Source organism: Chinchilla lanigera, unplaced genomic scaffold (genome assembly GCF_000276665.1).
Source record: "Chinchilla lanigera isolate Chin_1 unplaced genomic scaffold, ChiLan1.0 scaffold00015, whole genome shotgun sequence".
NCBI classification, from domain to species: domain Eukaryota; kingdom Metazoa; phylum Chordata; class Mammalia; order Rodentia; family Chinchillidae; genus Chinchilla; species Chinchilla lanigera.
The window spans coordinates 9,805,061-9,821,605 of NW_004955416.1; the positions used below are offsets into that span (position 1 = coordinate 9,805,061).

The following is a 16,545-nucleotide window of genomic DNA, read 5'->3' on the forward strand; positions in this document are numbered from 1 at the left end:
CTCTTTTAATGACTAAATCAATTATTTTACTCCCAAACTCCAGAAAAAATATAAGAGCACAATGAATCAAGACATGTAGAAGACCACATTAAAATGCTGCAAACTGTGATAGACCAGAGCCCCAAAAGAGCCAAAGACAAGGCTGAAAAATGCACATAATCACCCTCTTGTGTACAGCAGTCCACACCCTGGCCATTTACCTCTAAGCCCCCAGGAATGACACTTTCCCAGTATCTCACACCTCATGGCAAAGCCTAGACTCCAACCAAGATCTTTCAACTTAATCCTACATATTCCATTTAAAATTAGCCTCCATCCAAACCACAGAGGCTCTCTATTCAGTCTTCTCACTGATTTTTGCATCTAGATTCAACAGATTAGCTTGTTACCCCACATTCTGTTGGGAAAGGCTAGGAAAACAGAGTAAAATACTTAAAATGTCTGGCTGGGTACAGTGGTAGTGTGCCTGTAGTCCCAGCACTTGGGAGGCTGAGGCAGGAGGATCACTTGGGCCCAGGAGTTTGAGACCAATCTGGACAACATAGTTAGAACCTTGTCTCAAAGGAACTATAAGATAAAATAACATATCTGCTTTAAGACATCACCGCAGCAAACATTAGAGGGTCTACATCTCAGGAGAAGAGTACATAGAGCTGAGTTTAGCCCTGATTGCCACTTTTCCTTGTGGAGCATTTGCTGATTCATAGTTGGCAGTCGAGAGCCTGAGAATCTAAGCAGATTTGCTCACCTCATAGGGTGGAGTTCCGGAGCCACCAAGGATGAGGCATCCCAAGGAACCTGTCTTTTTTTTTAAAAAAAACCAGGATCTCGCTATGTAGACCATGGTGACCTCAAACTTCTGGCGATCCTCTTGCCTCAGCCTCCTAAATGTTGGGATTACAGGCATGTGGCACCACACCTGGCAGAGCCTGGCTTTTGAACCCTGGAGGAGCAGTGCCCCCAGAGTAGAAGCAAGTAAGAAATAGACCGGCTCTTGGAAAACTTTTAAATCAGCCTCCATTATGATCCTTTGTCCCTATCCAACTGCTGGCCAGAAAGAACATTCTCTGGAGGACATTTGTATAATCCAGAGCCTGACATTGATGATAAACTGCTTCTCATATTCCCAGAGTCATTCATTATTCCAGTTCAAACCTCTCCTGAACACCCTTGGTATACCAGGCACATGGCCTGCCTCCCTCAGGAAGGTCCATTCTCTGAACAGCCTAAAGTCAGGTCTCAGCCCATAGGGTCAGAGGAAAGGCGGCTGTGCTAGGGATCAGCACTTTGCAATTGAATTCTTTCTGTCTGCACTGTTGTAAAAGCAGTGACCTGATGCTGGCACTGTGCTCCCTGGATACCAGGAAGTCAGGCTCAGGGAGAGGGAGAAAGGCTACACTTGCTGCACATTGGCTGCTTCCCTGTGAGCAGCAGACAGATGAGGGGGAGCTAGAGCAGTGGTAGCAAACCTATGGCACGCGTGCCACAGTGAGCTGTTTGTATCACTGAAAGCTCTGCAAGGTTCGCCGTCCCTGAGCTAGTTGGTAAGGCTGAGGAGAAGCATGGCCTGATCTCTCCACACAAGCAGCCCCAGCCACTCTGCTTACTCACAAGGTTAGGAGGTGAATAAGAGCTTCTGCCACTTCCACGAACTTCAGACTCGCTTATGGCACTAACAAAGATACGTAACGAGAAAGCAGAGGGCCTTTGCTAACAGATTTGCCAATGCCACACAAAACAAGGAAAAAGGAATTAATTTAAAAACACTGCATAAGGCTGCTTTTTACCAGGAGCTGTGCTGGGGGTTTGTAAGAGGAAAATTACACTGAGTTCAGTTAGGGTCAGGCAAGAGGGGGCTGGGGATAGGTGTTGGGGATGGGCAGGGGTGGACCTTATTGCATTGTTTCCTGTTCTATTCCTCAGGCCTGGAATGTCAGCACACTGGTAGGTACTCAGTAGATGTTAATGAATGCGTGGAAAATGGCCTTTCCCTCAAGGAAGGCCTTAGCTCTCGCAGGAGCAACTCTGACAGGAATTGCAAGCTCCTTCAAGGAGCAGGGAGGAAACCCATTTATCTTTTACGTGCTACTTAAATTACATGGACCCTGCTGAGCTCTGCAAAGTAAAATCACCTCTGAGCATGGACATGGTGGGCAGCAACTGTGATCCACAAGGTAGCGGAAGATGGAGATGGCAGTGACCCGAATTCCCAAGTCAGCTGCCAGGGGCTCTTCCCCACCTAGCCCCCACCTGCGCTGACTTCTAACCATCTGAATGGCTTGCAGTTCCTGGCCACTTTATCTACTCCCTCTTCTCCTAATCCTGAGTCTACCTCTGACCAACTCCTACTCTTTTAGCTTTCTTTTTTTTGTTGTTTTTTTTTGTTGTTGTTTTTTTTTTGTTTTTCGTTTTTCTTCCAGTACCGGGAATCAAACTCACGACCTTGCGCTTGCCAGGCAGGCGCTTTGCCGCTGAGCTAAATCCCCAGCCCCTCTTTTAGCTTTCAATCACTTCTTCCAGGAAGTCTTCCTTGATCCACAATCCGAAGACTGGGCTGGTTGGTCTTGTGCCTCCATGACACTCATATTTGCCCGGTGGGGTTCTCTCTCTCTGTGTTATAGTCTCCTCTTTCCTTTCCCCACACGCCTACTACACTTGAGCTCCTGTAGTGCCAGCCCTGGCCCTTTTCATGTCCCCAGTGCCTACCCAGCTCGGTGCCTGGCCCCTAGAAGAAATTCAGTAAGTACTTACTGAGTGACTTAATGAACGTGTTGTTAAAGTCAAGATTCATAAAAGAATCTTGGGGTGCAGTAGCTGATACCTTCCAAGTACTTCAGAGGGCATTGTCTCCATAAGGAAACAAAACACCTCTCTAGGGTGTTTTCCTTAAATCATTTCTCATGATTATCATGTAATGGGATAATTGTGGGTTACTTGTAGCTCCATGGCGCCAGATCCTGGTTCTCAGCCCACTCTCTGTGTAATCAGACTGCTGTGTAATTCTTACCACACTCCTTTCCTCCCCAACCCTTTTGTTTCTGTATAATTGAAGTCTGTAACTTCTTTTGTTTCTGTATAATTGAAATCTATACTTCTTTATTCAATGCATGTACATGTAATGGGACAGCTGCCTCAGTCCCTCACCAGTGCCTGGAGGGCAGGTCCTTTGTGCCTTTCTGCAGCAGACCTTTGATTGGTGCCATGAGAAAGCGGGTGTGCAGGGGGGGTGGTGATGGTTGAAGTTGCTGTACTAGTACCTGGAAAGGGTGGAGTTTGAACGGTCATAAACACAAGCTGCCGCCAATAGAAACTCTGGGAGTATTTGATGCTCTACCGACATCTACCTCACTGCATTATGCAGTTGGCTTTATCTTTTGAACCCCAGCCACCTGAGGTCCTCCAGAACTACAATGCCCAGGTGACATTGCATGAAGATGCTAAGACTGTGAGGGTCCTTAGGCTGTCCTAGGGGAAAGGATTCAAAGGAAAGCCAAAGGTGAGAGATCTCACAGGCTTTGTCCAACACAGAGAGATGGTAGGTGGTGTGCAGGGACATCTGCAGGGTTCATGACTGATACACCGCCTGTGATATGTTTATCATCTCTCCTCCCTGCCTGCACTGGAATGTAAGCTCCATGATGGCAGAAACGTTGCTTTGTTTATTGTCTTGTCCCCTACACTCAGAATTGTGCCTGGTATACACCAGACACTCAATAAATATGTGCTGAAAGAGTACATGGGCTCAGGTTCTGAAGCAACAGGACACTCCCAGCAACCAGGGGCTGGTGGGAACAGGTGGGCGCTTCTTCAGGGAAAGTGATGCTTACATGGGGCAAAGGGGATGAGAGAAAGGACTGAAGTTTATTAGTACTGGGAATTAGCATTGCAATGACAACAGAGAGGTGCTCAGCCAGTCATCTTTCCTTGATGTCTCAAGGGCAGTAAGTGACAGCCAGGCCCAACCCTTATCCTCTGACCTCCGAGCCAAACCACACTTCTGTATGGGGCACCACAGAACCTGTGAAAGTGCTGAAAAGAGTCTCAGGAGAGCTGTGCAGATGGCCCAGGGCGTGAGCCATTACCAGATTCTCCCTTTGTGATTGCGGGGAAAGTACAGCTTGCATTTCAACTTGAAGTTTAAAATCTTATTGTCCCAGAATTCACAATGCAAAGTCTACATATATATTCCTGTAACCTTTGATGTCCTTAAACTTGTTGCTCCTTAGGTTAGCCTGGATCTGCCTTGGGCCGATCTTGAAGGGGACAGTCTTCAGGGTGATGGTGGCTCTGTGATGGGGCTTGAGGACCCCGATGCTGCAGCAAAGGATGAAGAGTGTCAGAAAACCGCACAGGCACTAAGATAGCCCCAAGGTACTTTCCCACTCTACTTTGTAGTCTCTCCCTTCTGAGTGAGAGCCTACATTTAGAAAGGGGGGTGTTAACCCCAGAACAGAACGGGAGAGGGGCTGAGCACTTCCAGCGCTTACAGGACTCTCTGCTGCTTCTTAAAGAGGCCGCTTCCTTCCAGCGTCAGCACACAGTCTTCAACGGGCTCCGAGAGCGGGTTTGCAAATATCACTTGTATGGAGAGAGGCTGGTTCATGACTGCTGCTCCTAGAACCTAAATAAAGGCCCAGCACAGGCAACGAGCAGGAAATCAGTGCCCGTTTCCCACTGGACTGAACAGTTATGGACAGCACTGTTTTGCATGGTGGCAGAATACGCTACTCCCAAATACACCACTTCGGCATCAGGATTATTTTAAATCGAAGGCACTGAGAAGCAGTAGCCACAAGAAATGATCTCTAGTCTCCTGTTACGGTTTGGATCCACAATGTCCCCCTAAAGTCTCGTGTGTTTGGAAGGTGACTGGGTCTTGGAGTGCTTTACTCATAGGTGGGTTCACCCCTGGAGGGATTCGAATGTGCTGTTAGGAGGCGGGGCCTGGTTGGAAGTGGGTGACTGGGGGTGTGACCTCAGAGGGTGCATTCTCGTCTCTGACTCCTGCCTTCTCTGTCCGTTTCCTGGCTGCCATGGGATGAACAACTTTCCTCCTTCATGTCTTTTCACCGTGCCATTTCTGCCTTGGAGCCAGCCAATCATGGACTGAACTCTCTTTCTAATAAAAAGGACAAAACTTAATCACTGAAATACCTTTAAACCCTTGTTGGCTGGGAGAGGCTGCAGGAGAATCTGTTAACAACATTTTATGAAGTAGACCCTTCCCCTTGAGAAAGTCCCTTATATTTGCCTCCTCACAATTAGTTGCCTCTAGAGACTCAAAGTGCATTTCCCTTGTCTTCTCACTTCTTTATAAATTTATTGCACTTTGCTGAGATGCTATAAGCCCAAATTATTATTATTATTTTTCGGGGGGACTGGGGATCAAACCCAGGGCCTTGTGAATACTAGGGAAATGCTCTATGACTGCGTTTCTTCCTAGCCCTTTTTATTTTTTATTTTGAGATAGGGTCTCACTAAGTTGCCCAGGCTGGCCTTGAACTTGTGATTCTCCTGCCTCAGCCTTCTAATTAGCTGGATTACAGGTGTGTACCAAAACAGACAGTCATGAGGCCAATTGCTAATCAAACCCTTGTGTTGCCCCACCAGAGACTCTGTTTGGTAGGATCCAGGAGGCAGTTGGCCTTGGAAGTTAACACTGGAAGGAAGTAACCCTCAACATCTTCTCACTCCGGAGACCACAGGACTTCAGAGAAGGAGGGGTCCTGAGAGCCTGTGTGGTCTAACTCTCTCTTGACAGTTCAAGAAGCAGCAGCCTTGCACGGGCAGAAGGAAATGACATCCGAGCCGACCTTGGGGCAGGGCGCTTCCCCCACTGGAGCCCCTCCCACTGGGGCTCACTTTCCACACCCTGACCTTGGGAAGGCCAACCACGGGAGGTGGCCCGAGAGAGGATCTCTCTGGTAGCCCATGGCCCCTGCTCCCCATAAAGTCTCTAGTGGCACAAGAGGATGAAGACTTCTCAATAAACCTCCCACCCTTGAGACACCAGAAGAGGCAAGAAAAAGAGAGGCTTTGTCCTGAGCAGGCCCAGCGGCTCTCACAGAGGGCTGCCCTGTCTCCCAGCCCGAGTTAAGGGGCAGCCAGGCCACTGGGCAGGCTCTTGCCTACATTAATCGTGATGGCTGGGTAAGTCAGGGTGATGATCTTGTTCACCAGGATTTTCTCAGAGCTGCTCTTCTCCTCTCCCAGGGCACTGATGCGGATTAGCTTGTCCGTGGACAGGTACTGGCTGTATTGGGCATAGGGGATTTTGCAGGAGTAGGCCCTCTCTAGGGAGAAAACACAAGATGAGGTGAGAGTGGCCGAGAGAATCAGTTGTGACTGGGTTAGATCTGGTTGTTCTTCCCTAGAGAAGACAGAACCAATTTGTAATGAGCACCAGCTTGTCAGACAGAGAAACTGAGGTTGAGAGAGCTCATTCAAGCAACTGTGCTAATCAGTTCTTTTCCCTTTTTTTTTTTCCGGTACCGGGAATTGAACTCACAACCTCACGCTTGCCAGGCAGGCGCTGTGCCATTGAGCTAAATCCCCAGCCCCGACTGTGCTAATCAGTGAGGTTCCAACCAAGTTCTAGATGACTCCAAAAGGCACATTTTGGACTGAAATAGATGCTTTCCTTGGAGATAGTAAAAAGTGGGAGAGAAGGAAGAGGGGAGGAGAAAGGAGGGGAGGAAGGGCGGGAAGGAGGCAAAGGGAGGAGAAAGAATCTGTGCTAGAGTAGACAGTAGAAAAACTCCTCACCCACTTCCACCCCATTGGCCGGCTTGACCCCTGACCCCAGCAACAGCACAACCAACTCTGTGCCCCATGTGTCTGCGCTTCACCCAGAGCCCGTACCTTCGTCAGGAGACAGGGTGATGAAAGCCGTGTCCTGCCAGAATGGGGGCAGGGGGCTGCCGTCATGCAGCAGCGACTGGGCACTCAGGTTCACTTTGAGGTCCTTGAACTGGGATGACATGTTGAGGGCCAGGAGGACAAAGTTTATGTCCTGGCCCATGTTGGGTGGGTCGAGCAGCTTGAATTTCAGAGAGACTTTGACAACATCACTGGGTCGAAGGGATGGTGTATCCAAGCTCCGAGGGCTGTCCCAGCTCCGCGACATGGGCCTGGAGGGTTGTGAATCAGCCTGGAGGGCGCCTTGGGACCTCCTAGCCTTCAGCTTCTGTAGGGCCTTCTGAAACACCAGCCTCTCTTGGGGGGACCCTAGGAGGATAAACACATGATCTCCTGTAGGTCATGCTAACCCAGAGGTTACCTCTTGGCTGAACATGGCACCCTCAACACCTCTATCGGCCCTGTGGGGGTTGGGAGGCTGAAAGCTTTCATTTCCAAGGAGTTGACCTTCACCCATTCATCAAGTGCTTTCCAAGAGTCAGGCTCTGCTGAGCATTTGGCATCTTTCCATCCTCAGATCAACTTTCAGGAAGATGAGATAAAATGCATTATTATTACTATATACGTGAGGAAAAGGAAGCTCAGATCAGTTTGTCTTCACCTAGGTCATGCAAGGAGAGAGTCAGGTGGAAACCAAATCTGCCTAACTCCAAAATCTGTGTTGTGACTCAACCCTGACATCCTGAAGGGAAGACAAAGACCCGCAGATGTGGAGGATAAACCTCTTCGAGACAGGAGAGGGAGGCACAGCAAGATGGCGAGTGAGTAAGATCCTCCAGGGATCGTCTTCCCCAGAGATGCCAAGGTGAACCACATTCACACACCAGCTACCTTCACAAGAGCTAAGGTGAGAGACCAGAAGGCTGTGAAAAGATGGATGGGAGAAGGCAGGCAGGAAGGAGTTATCTTCCTCACACTGCATCCAACTCAAGCAGCCCTGCTGGGCGGGAGGGAGATACCTTCTGTTTGAGGAGGAAGGTGGAATTAAGTCCAGGCTCGAGACTTGAAAGCTAGTACAAGTTTTATGTTTTTGTGTATCATAAAATTTTTTGTTAAAAAAAAGTCAACAGAGTATGGCATGATTTCCTGTTTAAGAACCAAATGACTGGTCAGGTATAGATGAATTCCTGCAAACTGAGGAACCAAGAAATACAGCAAAAATAATAAATAAACAAATAAATGAAATCATTCAGGCAAGCAGATTACCGAGGTGTCCCAGGCCTCCTGCTCAGTCTTACAGGACCAAGGGGCAGGAGTACTCCCCCAGGTGTCCCTAATAATCCCACTGCGGAGGATTTACTGTCTCCGGGGCTGGCTCCGTGCTGTCAGTGCATTTGCACAACCTCCTGAGCCAGAGGCCACTTTGATGCCCTGCTCTGGGGGTTATTGCAGCCCCATTCTAGGCAGAAGAGGATCTTGAGACTTTTGGCTCAGTAAAAATGGGCCCAGAGAGGTGTGAGTCACATTCAGGGTACCTGTTTGGCCCCCAGATGGCATCAGTTGGGTGAGAGAGACAGCAGACTGCCGGCCCAAGGAGCCAAGATGTAGCAGGGCACTCAGGGCCACTGCAGAGTAACTCAGGCTCCATGAGTGCGTAGGGCACCCTGTAGGCCTTGTAGTAAATGCTGTAGGAGCCCTGCCCAAATCCTCCTGGCACGTCCCACTTTGGCGCCCACAGGCCCTACTTTCAGACTCAGCCCCTGTGACTCCTTCTGAGAGTTTCTCTGCCACTGGAGCAGACCAGCCCATGCATAGGACAGGTCAGAAATGCCAGGAACTTACTCTCCCAAGGAGCAGCCCTCCACACTGGGTTCCCTGCCTCTCAGGTGCATAAATGTGTGTTGTTTACACATCTCTCTGAACCAACGGCAGGGCTACCAGATCTAGCAAGTAAAAATACAGGCCTGTTTAATTTGAACTTGGTCTCACTTGTTCACACTCCTACCAGTATCCCCTGCGGTGCCTCGCAGATAAACCACTTGTACTCGACACTTTGCCTGTAGATCTGTTTTGGGGGATGTCAACCAAGATGCCTCCAGAATCAATGGGGACTGGAGAGGTGATGCTAGGCTGTGTGTTCAACACAGTCATCCCTTGGTGCCCACCCAGTATTGGTGCCAGGACCCCCGGTGATACCAAAATTCAAGGCAGCTCAAGCCTCTTACATAAAGTGGCCTAGTGTTTGCATATAACCCACACACATCCTGCTACGGACTTCAAAGCATCTCTAAATGACTTAGGACTAACTTACACCATGGAAACACTATGTAAACAGTTATACTGTATGGTTTAAGGCACAATGACAAGGAAAAAAGTGTGTACATGCTCAGCACAGATGCAATTTCTTTGCCTAGATATTTTCTTTCTTTCTTTTTTTTTTCTTTGCCTAGATATTTTCCATCCACAGTGGGTAGACTACTTGGGTGCAAAACCCACGGATATGCAGAGAGCTGACTGTACTTGTCTCTGGCCTGAGACAGAGAGGTGTTCTGTCACCTCTCTCTGAGAAGTAAACCTGGCATTTGGCTTTCTCAATTTCTAAAGAAGTATCTACTGACTAACGTAGCCTTCCCTGCGGCCCTGCTGGCCGTGTGGAAAGCCCCAGCCCTGGCTGGCTCCTCAGAATCCCCTCTGCCCCTGCTGACCCCTCAGCGGGTAGGGGAGGGAATATCTGGCTTTACAGCAGCCTAAGTGCTGCCTAAGGTTTTGGCCTGTCTTCCAAACAGGAGGACACAATTAAACAGCAGGTTAAGGAAAATAAAATAATCAGTAGGAGAGAGAGGGTACTAAGTCGCTTGCCAGCTCCAGAGGGAGGTGGAGTTGTCAGGAAGCAAAGGCAAAGGGTTCATATTCTGTTTTGTCTTGGTTGTTTTTTTAGGATTCATATTCTGTTGATGGGAGGCCTGAGAATGGCTCTCCAGTCACAGCGAACTCTGGGGGAAGCTCACTGGGCTGTGTGGGGTGACAGTGGACACAGGCAAGGAGGCAGGGAGATCCCCCAGCCAAGATGTAAGAGCTGATGGCTGGACATAGCGCTGACCTGGCCCTCCTGCAGATGCCTTCCGGCTCCCTAGTGCAGGCCCAGGGAAGGGTACCGTCTGCCGAGAGACAACCTCTACGTCTAGTTCTAGGGGCACACATCTGAGCCAAAGCCCACAAGGGTTGGGGTCTGAGTGGGGCTGCCTGGCCATACCTTCCCCATACTTGTAGTTCTCCGTAATGTCATCACGCTCATCACTCTGGATGCTCTTCGTGCTGATGAAATGGCCAACGGAAGTCGTGTCCTGGTGAAGCTTCTGCTCCTTCCCTCCGTGGACAAGCCAGGACATGCAGTCAGCATTCACCATGGAAAACACGAAGGGTGTATCGTAGTTCAAATCCACCTCTCCTTCTTTGATGGCTCTGACCGAGGCAGGGCCGCAGCAGTAGAGGCCTGGGGGAGAGCAGGAGAGTCTGAGGTGGTGGTGGGGAACAGCTTGTGGCAGGCCAGGCAGGGGCAGAAACAGGTGCTGTGGGAGTGGGCCCTGCCTTTTTTCTGGAGAGCCTCACCATTGCTGGTCTCCTGGGGGGTGGCATCCAGCACTTGCCAGCCTCCGTAGCCGGGCGGGAGGTCCCTCCGGGCCATCCAGCACTCATTCCAGACATGGAAGTTCCTGAAGGACAAACCAGAGAAGCTGGTGTTACCTGCATCTTAGGGAGAAGTTGTGCTTCTTGTCTTGTTTCCAGAGCAAGACAGATGAGCAGGTTGCTAGATTTAGCGCCCCCAGGGCCCCGACCTCTGTGTAAATAGTGCTGGACCATCCTCCCAAGGGCATCCACGGCCCCCAGAATAAACTGTTCTTCTGCTCACTATGTGAATAGAGAGTGAAGCCTTCTGGGGTACGGACGCTAAAACTCCTTCATGCTCTCTCAAAAAGGTCCTCATGGACCCTTCCTTGAACGTGTCATCCTAGGGATGTTCATGGTCTTTGTGACCAGAGGCGTGACTTTGCGCCCTCTAGTGGTCAAAACCGTAGGCTGAGCACCTGATGAGCGAGGTGCCAAGAAGGAGGCCTCTACCCAGTGTGGCGAGCTCTGGTGACAGAAAGATCCTAAACCCAAAGTGCTTTTGTTCAGCTGTCTCCCAGTCCGTGGGTGAGGACACCAAGTCCTGGGGTGGCAACGGGTAGAGGGATGGGCAGAGTAGCAAGCTACGGACACAGTCTTGCCCTCCTTTCCTGCTTGTGGGTTTTGGCTCAGATGTGTGCCCCTAGAAGTAGACCTAGAGGTTGTCTCTCACCAGACAGTATCCTTCTTCTTGTTCTCCAGAATCCTGCCTGTGCTGTCGTAGTACTCATCTATGATCAGGTTGCCGTCAGTGTCGTGGCCAGAGTCAAAGTTGGTGATCACGCGAGTGGGGATCCCCAGGCACCGCATCACTGCAGGAAGGGCAGAAAAACTACTTGTGGGCTATGGGCTCAGGAGCTCTGTGGATTCCTGAACCTGTGGCCCTGGAGCTGGGGAAAACATTCAGGTGGCCTCTGTAGGATGAGGCAGGAGCTGTCTGGGCATGGGTTGGGGGTGTTTCCAATCTCCCTCCCCATGTCCTGAGCTCATGGAACGACTTTAAAGGTCAGGATGCTGGCTGCTCCACCAAGCCCTCCAGAGCCAACAGAAAGTCTAGCAAGTTGTCAGATCTCCTGCCTGAGCTGGCACCGTGGGGCAGGCGCGCCTTTCTGCTGACAAGTCAGGCCTGGCTCAGCCTCACTCTCACCTGGTTTTAAGGCCCCATCTTCAAACCAAAGAGCTGTGATTCTATTTCTTTCTGGTGTTAGAATGATTGACCAAGACCATCAGGTTCTTAGGCAAAGGTTCTGCGGCTTGTATTTCAGTTTTACCCTGGAAATATTATTTTGGAAGCTTCTTTAGGAAAGCACCACAGGACAAGCCAGGAAGGGAAGGAGGCTGTGTAACAAAAGCTTAGAAAGGGGAGAGTCTGTACTGGGAGAAAAACTCTTGAAAGGAGGGAGAATATTGTCTTTATTCCTAAAGGGTCATCTCCCCCTCTGTCAGCCAGTTCTTTCTTTGTCCTGTGCCATATCTCCTTCAATTTGTGCTCTTTTAAGTACAGCTAGATCTCCTGTCCTATCCCACAACCAAGTGCCTTGTCCCCACTGATTTCAATAATAATAGTAATACCACAACTCTACTGGCCAGGCATAGAGCTGTTTCACATACATCATACTCAGGACAGTCCACATGGCGTCTGCTATTGTTACCTCCATTATTTTTTTTTTTTTTTGAGACAGGGTCTCACTATGCAGTTCAGGCTGACCTTGAACTCACCATGTAGCTCAGGCTGGCCTCGAACTCACAGTGATTCTCCTGCCTCAGCCTCCCGAGTGCTGGGATTACAGGTGTGCGCCACCATGGCCAGTGTTATCTCCATTTTGAAGGCTAAGTTTGCTACTTTGACTGAAGTCCCAGGTCCTGGTTTCCCTGTCAAGCTTGTTTCCAGGACTCAGACCCTTTTCAGTTCAGCCACAGCTCAGCATTCTGTTTTCCTTTCATCATATCCCCCAAACAGTTCCCGGGTTATGAAATATTTGCCAAGAGATTTCTAGTGGTGGTCATTTTTGGATAATTAGTTGGTTTCTAATATATTAGTATAAAAAGTGCTATGATTAATATCTTCATAGAGCAACACTTTGCCTCTGGGTCAACATCCCTGGGGCAGATTTCAAGAAGTAAAACGACTAAGTAAAAAACAGAGATATTTGTAAAAGTCCTTCACACATACTACTGTCACTTTTTTAAAAGTGCTTGGAGTTTTCAGTGTGAATATTGAGTGCGTGTAGATTCAGCAGAAGCTTCTTCTTGTACTGCAGTTGGGCACCCACCCTCCAGGCCAGGGTGGGGGCTGCCGCCGGATGACCCGGCATGGGACAGAGGGGAGCCCGAGCTGTCCCTTGAATGGCAGGTCTGACTAGGGCCAAAGAGCTAGGACAGGCCCTGGGTAACGCCGACTCGTGGGCGGGAGGCAGAGGTAGCACAGGACAGCGTCTGAAAGGACGGTGAGGGTTGCAAAGCTGCCACTGAAGAAACATGAGATAAGGGTGAGGAAAGAAAGGAGCAGCTCCTGAAGGTTTAAACTAAAAGTGTCAGGAGAAGGGAGGACACTCCCCAAGCCGGCCTCTTCTCTTCACTCTCACAAGTCCCTAAATGGGCCTGGGGGAGTATCTACTCCCGCTAACTGTGGCCTGCCGGGCACTTCGCGACCCCACCATAGGCCTGGTCAGCACTTAGAGGGTCTCTCTTCCAGAGCACTGGGTCGTCATGGGTTACCAGCCTGTCTTCCGGAGGGCCGAGACCGTGTTACTCATCTCCGTCATCACACAGCATCAACAAGACAGGGTGAGGCCTCCTTTGCAGGTCTTGGTGCATCGTTGCCAGGGTGATGAATGAGTGATATCCTGAACCTTAGCCCTACTCTGGCGCTTTCTGACTTCAAGCCAGCACTGTCATAACGGCCGGGTGCTATGCGCTGGGCACCGATCCAGCTGTCCAGAGAGCACCGGCTTTGGGTGGTGATGGACTTGCTCTGATCCCTTCTGCCTTCCTCACCACGGCGTGTGAGAGGGCTGGGCTAGGGACAGATTGTCACATGGGAACAGGTGGAAACTACAGAGGGGCAAGTGTGGTTTTTACATGGTAGCTGAAGCACGCACGAAGGAAGCTAACGCTGTTCAGGCCAGAAGTCGTGCACGTCCGTGGCCCCTGGGGCTTGCTCTTGGCCTTCTTGCTCAGCCCTCCACAAAGAGCTCCCTTGTCCATGGCTTCCCCCTCTCTCTCACTGAATGTGAAGCATGAGCCTGGGTGGAGACCTCCCTGTCACTAAGCACATCCGCCACACTGACCTTGCTGTCCTGCAGCCTTCCCAATCTTCTGCTCCGATCACAGGCACCATCACTACCTTGGGAGTGGCGGGCACAATCTCACTCACTCCTTCCCACCCTCTGGAACTCCCAGCTTAAAGATGAGATCCCGGAAGATTAGAGCGGCAGGTCAAGGGGCAGGAAGAAGAAAGCCAGGTCAACATTTAGTCCCATGTTTCTCTGATCTCAAAGCCTCCCTGCTCTAACTGTGGCCCCTCCCTGCTCTAACTATAAGTCCCACTACTGCCGCTGTCCCAGCACTGCAGTGGCCACATCTTGGTCTGTGCACACCTTCCTTTGTGAGGTTTTCACCCACTGCTCCAGGCCATACAGACCTCTCATATATTTGCAGTTGTCTGTGTCATGCCCTGAATCAAACTCTCATTTACAGTATCTGTCCAGTCAACCAAATTACAAACAACCTGAAAGTCGGGCTCCTATCAGATGCTTCCCTGGCTTTGCTTCATTCTAGCACAGGTGCTGAGTTGGTGCTGATTAACTTTCTGTTGGAGCAAATGGTCTTTAGCCTGTGAATAACATTTCTGCAGATTATCAGTCCTGATACCTCATGGTTTGACAGGAGATTCAGGTGCCTTTTTCACTGATAACTTTCTGGGATCCGTATCTCTCATACAGGAATGCACCTGAGCAGGCACACACATGCACACACACACACACATGTCAGTGATAGTGGGCAGAGATGGATGAGATTTCAGAGCCAGGCAAAACTATAGTTTCCGAAGGTCCACGGTGCCACACCCCCAGCGTTATCCCTATTCAGATTCCATGGGACCATCAAGCCCTGCGTTAGATGCAGCAGCTGCACACTTCGGGCCCTTAGCAAGCACAGCTTGCCTTTTTTTCTTTGCAGTGCTGGAGACTGAGCCGAAGGCCTCAAACATGGTAGGCAAACGCTCTACCATGGAGCTGCATCCGCATCCCTTTTATTTATATATATATAAACATATATATTTGAGACAAGGTCTCACTAAGTTGCTCAGACTGGCCTTGAACTTGCATTCTTCCTGCCTCAACCTCCCAAGTAGCCGGGGTTGCAGGAGTGAGTTACCATGACCTGCACAACTTCACTACTGACTGGTGGTGGACACCATCGTGATGGTGTATTAAAAAACCAGGTATGTTTCAGGACTGTCTGTGAAAGCTTCTGACCAGTTCCTTCCCCCCCACCCCCAATGTGGAAATGTGGCTCTAATTTTACAGGAAAAGTCAGAGGAAAGTTAGAGTTCAACTCACTGAAACTCACTGAAACTCATTTCATCAATTTTGCTGTTATACTTTCATGGCTTATACTGAGACATACAGTCAAACTCCAACTCATTGAGTCAAAGTGATCACCCTTAAATGTCATGACTTTTGTCACCTTTAAATTTCTCCAGTCAGGTATAGTGAAGCACACGTGTAATTTCAACACTCAGGAAGCTGAAGCAGGAGGATTGCCATGAGTTGGAGGCCATCCTGGGCTACATACTAAGTTTAAGGCCAGCCTGAACTACATAGCAAGACGCTGTCTCAAAAAACCGAAGGAAGAAGAAATTTCCCCTGAATGCATTAAGTTTCCACATGATGAAAACATTGTTTCCTGTTCTTCCTACACCTTTAATTGCCCTTAAAACCAAGATGATCTTGGCTTTTCAGATAGGCCCTTGTGAGGTCATACTTAAATTGTTCTCTTCCATCTCCAATGGCAATGAAATAAAATCTTATTTGTTTCCTTAATGGTACTGTTTTTAATTAAAAAAAATTTTTTTGAGACAAGGTCTCATTATGATGCCCAGGCTGGTCTCGAACTCCTGGGCTTAAGTGATTCTTTTGCCTCAGCCTCCTGTGTAGGTCGGTGTTGAGGACCAGTCTATATAATCATTGGGGAAAAATCATTTCATAATTAAATTGTGATTAGGGCTTGTCCCAGGCCTAGTGCCTTACCATGTGGGCCGGTTATGGAATGCGGGAACATAATTCCGTGTGCCTCCGGGCGTAGTGGAAGCCTCAATGGTCCCCTGATGCTGTGACTGATTCATACGCAGCATTGGGGTTGAATGTGTTGAATGTACATCGTTGCCAAGATTGGCAAGATTGCATCAGCTGGACATTCTGGTTCCTTAAGAACCCGGTAGTAATAAAAATAGGGTTTCATCTAGGGAAACGACAAACCCTTAACCTGCCATCTCTCTCTACCATCCTCATCAGCATAAAGATCCTCCTCAGCATAAGGTCACACTGCCCTCTAGGTCATCGGACAACCCCTCTGATTATTGTGGATAATAAATAGTGGCTAGCTTGAGTGTCTTTGTTTCTGACCATCCTGAGGCACTGACCTCCCAGTCCTGCTGCCATGCATCACTAAATTTGTCTCTGTTTCTTATTTTGTCTTTTTGCTATACCCCTCATGCAGGCCATTGCAAATCTTGGCCAGGTCCCAGTAACTAGGACTATCCGTGTTCCCACTGCACCCAGCTCTTTACAGTATCTTCACTACGCAAAGGTATAACAACTATTTTCCATGATAATAACCAGTCTTCTAGCATGCATTAGGGCAAAGCCCTACCCAAACTATTTTTCAGAAACAGGATACACATAAATCATGGATTCTGAATTCTGTCTGCTATTAAGAAACACAAGTGACCATTTTTAAGGGAGAAACAGAAAATACAATCAAGGCTGTTGACTTTTAAGGGTCAAAGCACACAGTACA

At 49.2% G+C, this 16,545-nt stretch overlaps 1 protein-coding gene across 2 annotated transcripts in view; it reads right to left on the bottom strand.

Annotated features, from left to right (window-relative positions):
* Positions 1-3,842: 3,842 nt before the first annotated feature.
* The window catches only part of Tgm5 (transglutaminase 5), a 33,882-nt gene continuing 21,179 nt past the window's right edge, over positions 3,843-16,545 (bottom strand). Inside the window, exons 7-13 of one of the 2 annotated variants that reach the window (XM_005381369.2) lie at positions 11,198-11,336; positions 10,468-10,571; positions 10,112-10,351; positions 6,862-7,227; positions 6,133-6,293; positions 4,488-4,621; positions 3,843-4,314 (exon numbers count right to left, since the gene is read on the bottom strand). In XM_005381369.2, the coding sequence (XP_005381426.1) occupies positions 4,161-4,314; positions 4,488-4,621; positions 6,133-6,293; positions 6,862-7,227; positions 10,112-10,351; positions 10,468-10,571; positions 11,198-11,336 (1,298 nt within the window). In that variant the 3' untranslated portion in view covers positions 3,843-4,160. Of the gene's footprint in view, positions 4,315-4,487; positions 4,622-6,128; positions 6,294-6,861; positions 7,228-10,111; positions 10,352-10,467; positions 10,572-11,197; positions 11,337-16,545 lie in introns of both variants that reach the window. The other variant, XR_001233282.1, reaches the window with a different exon arrangement.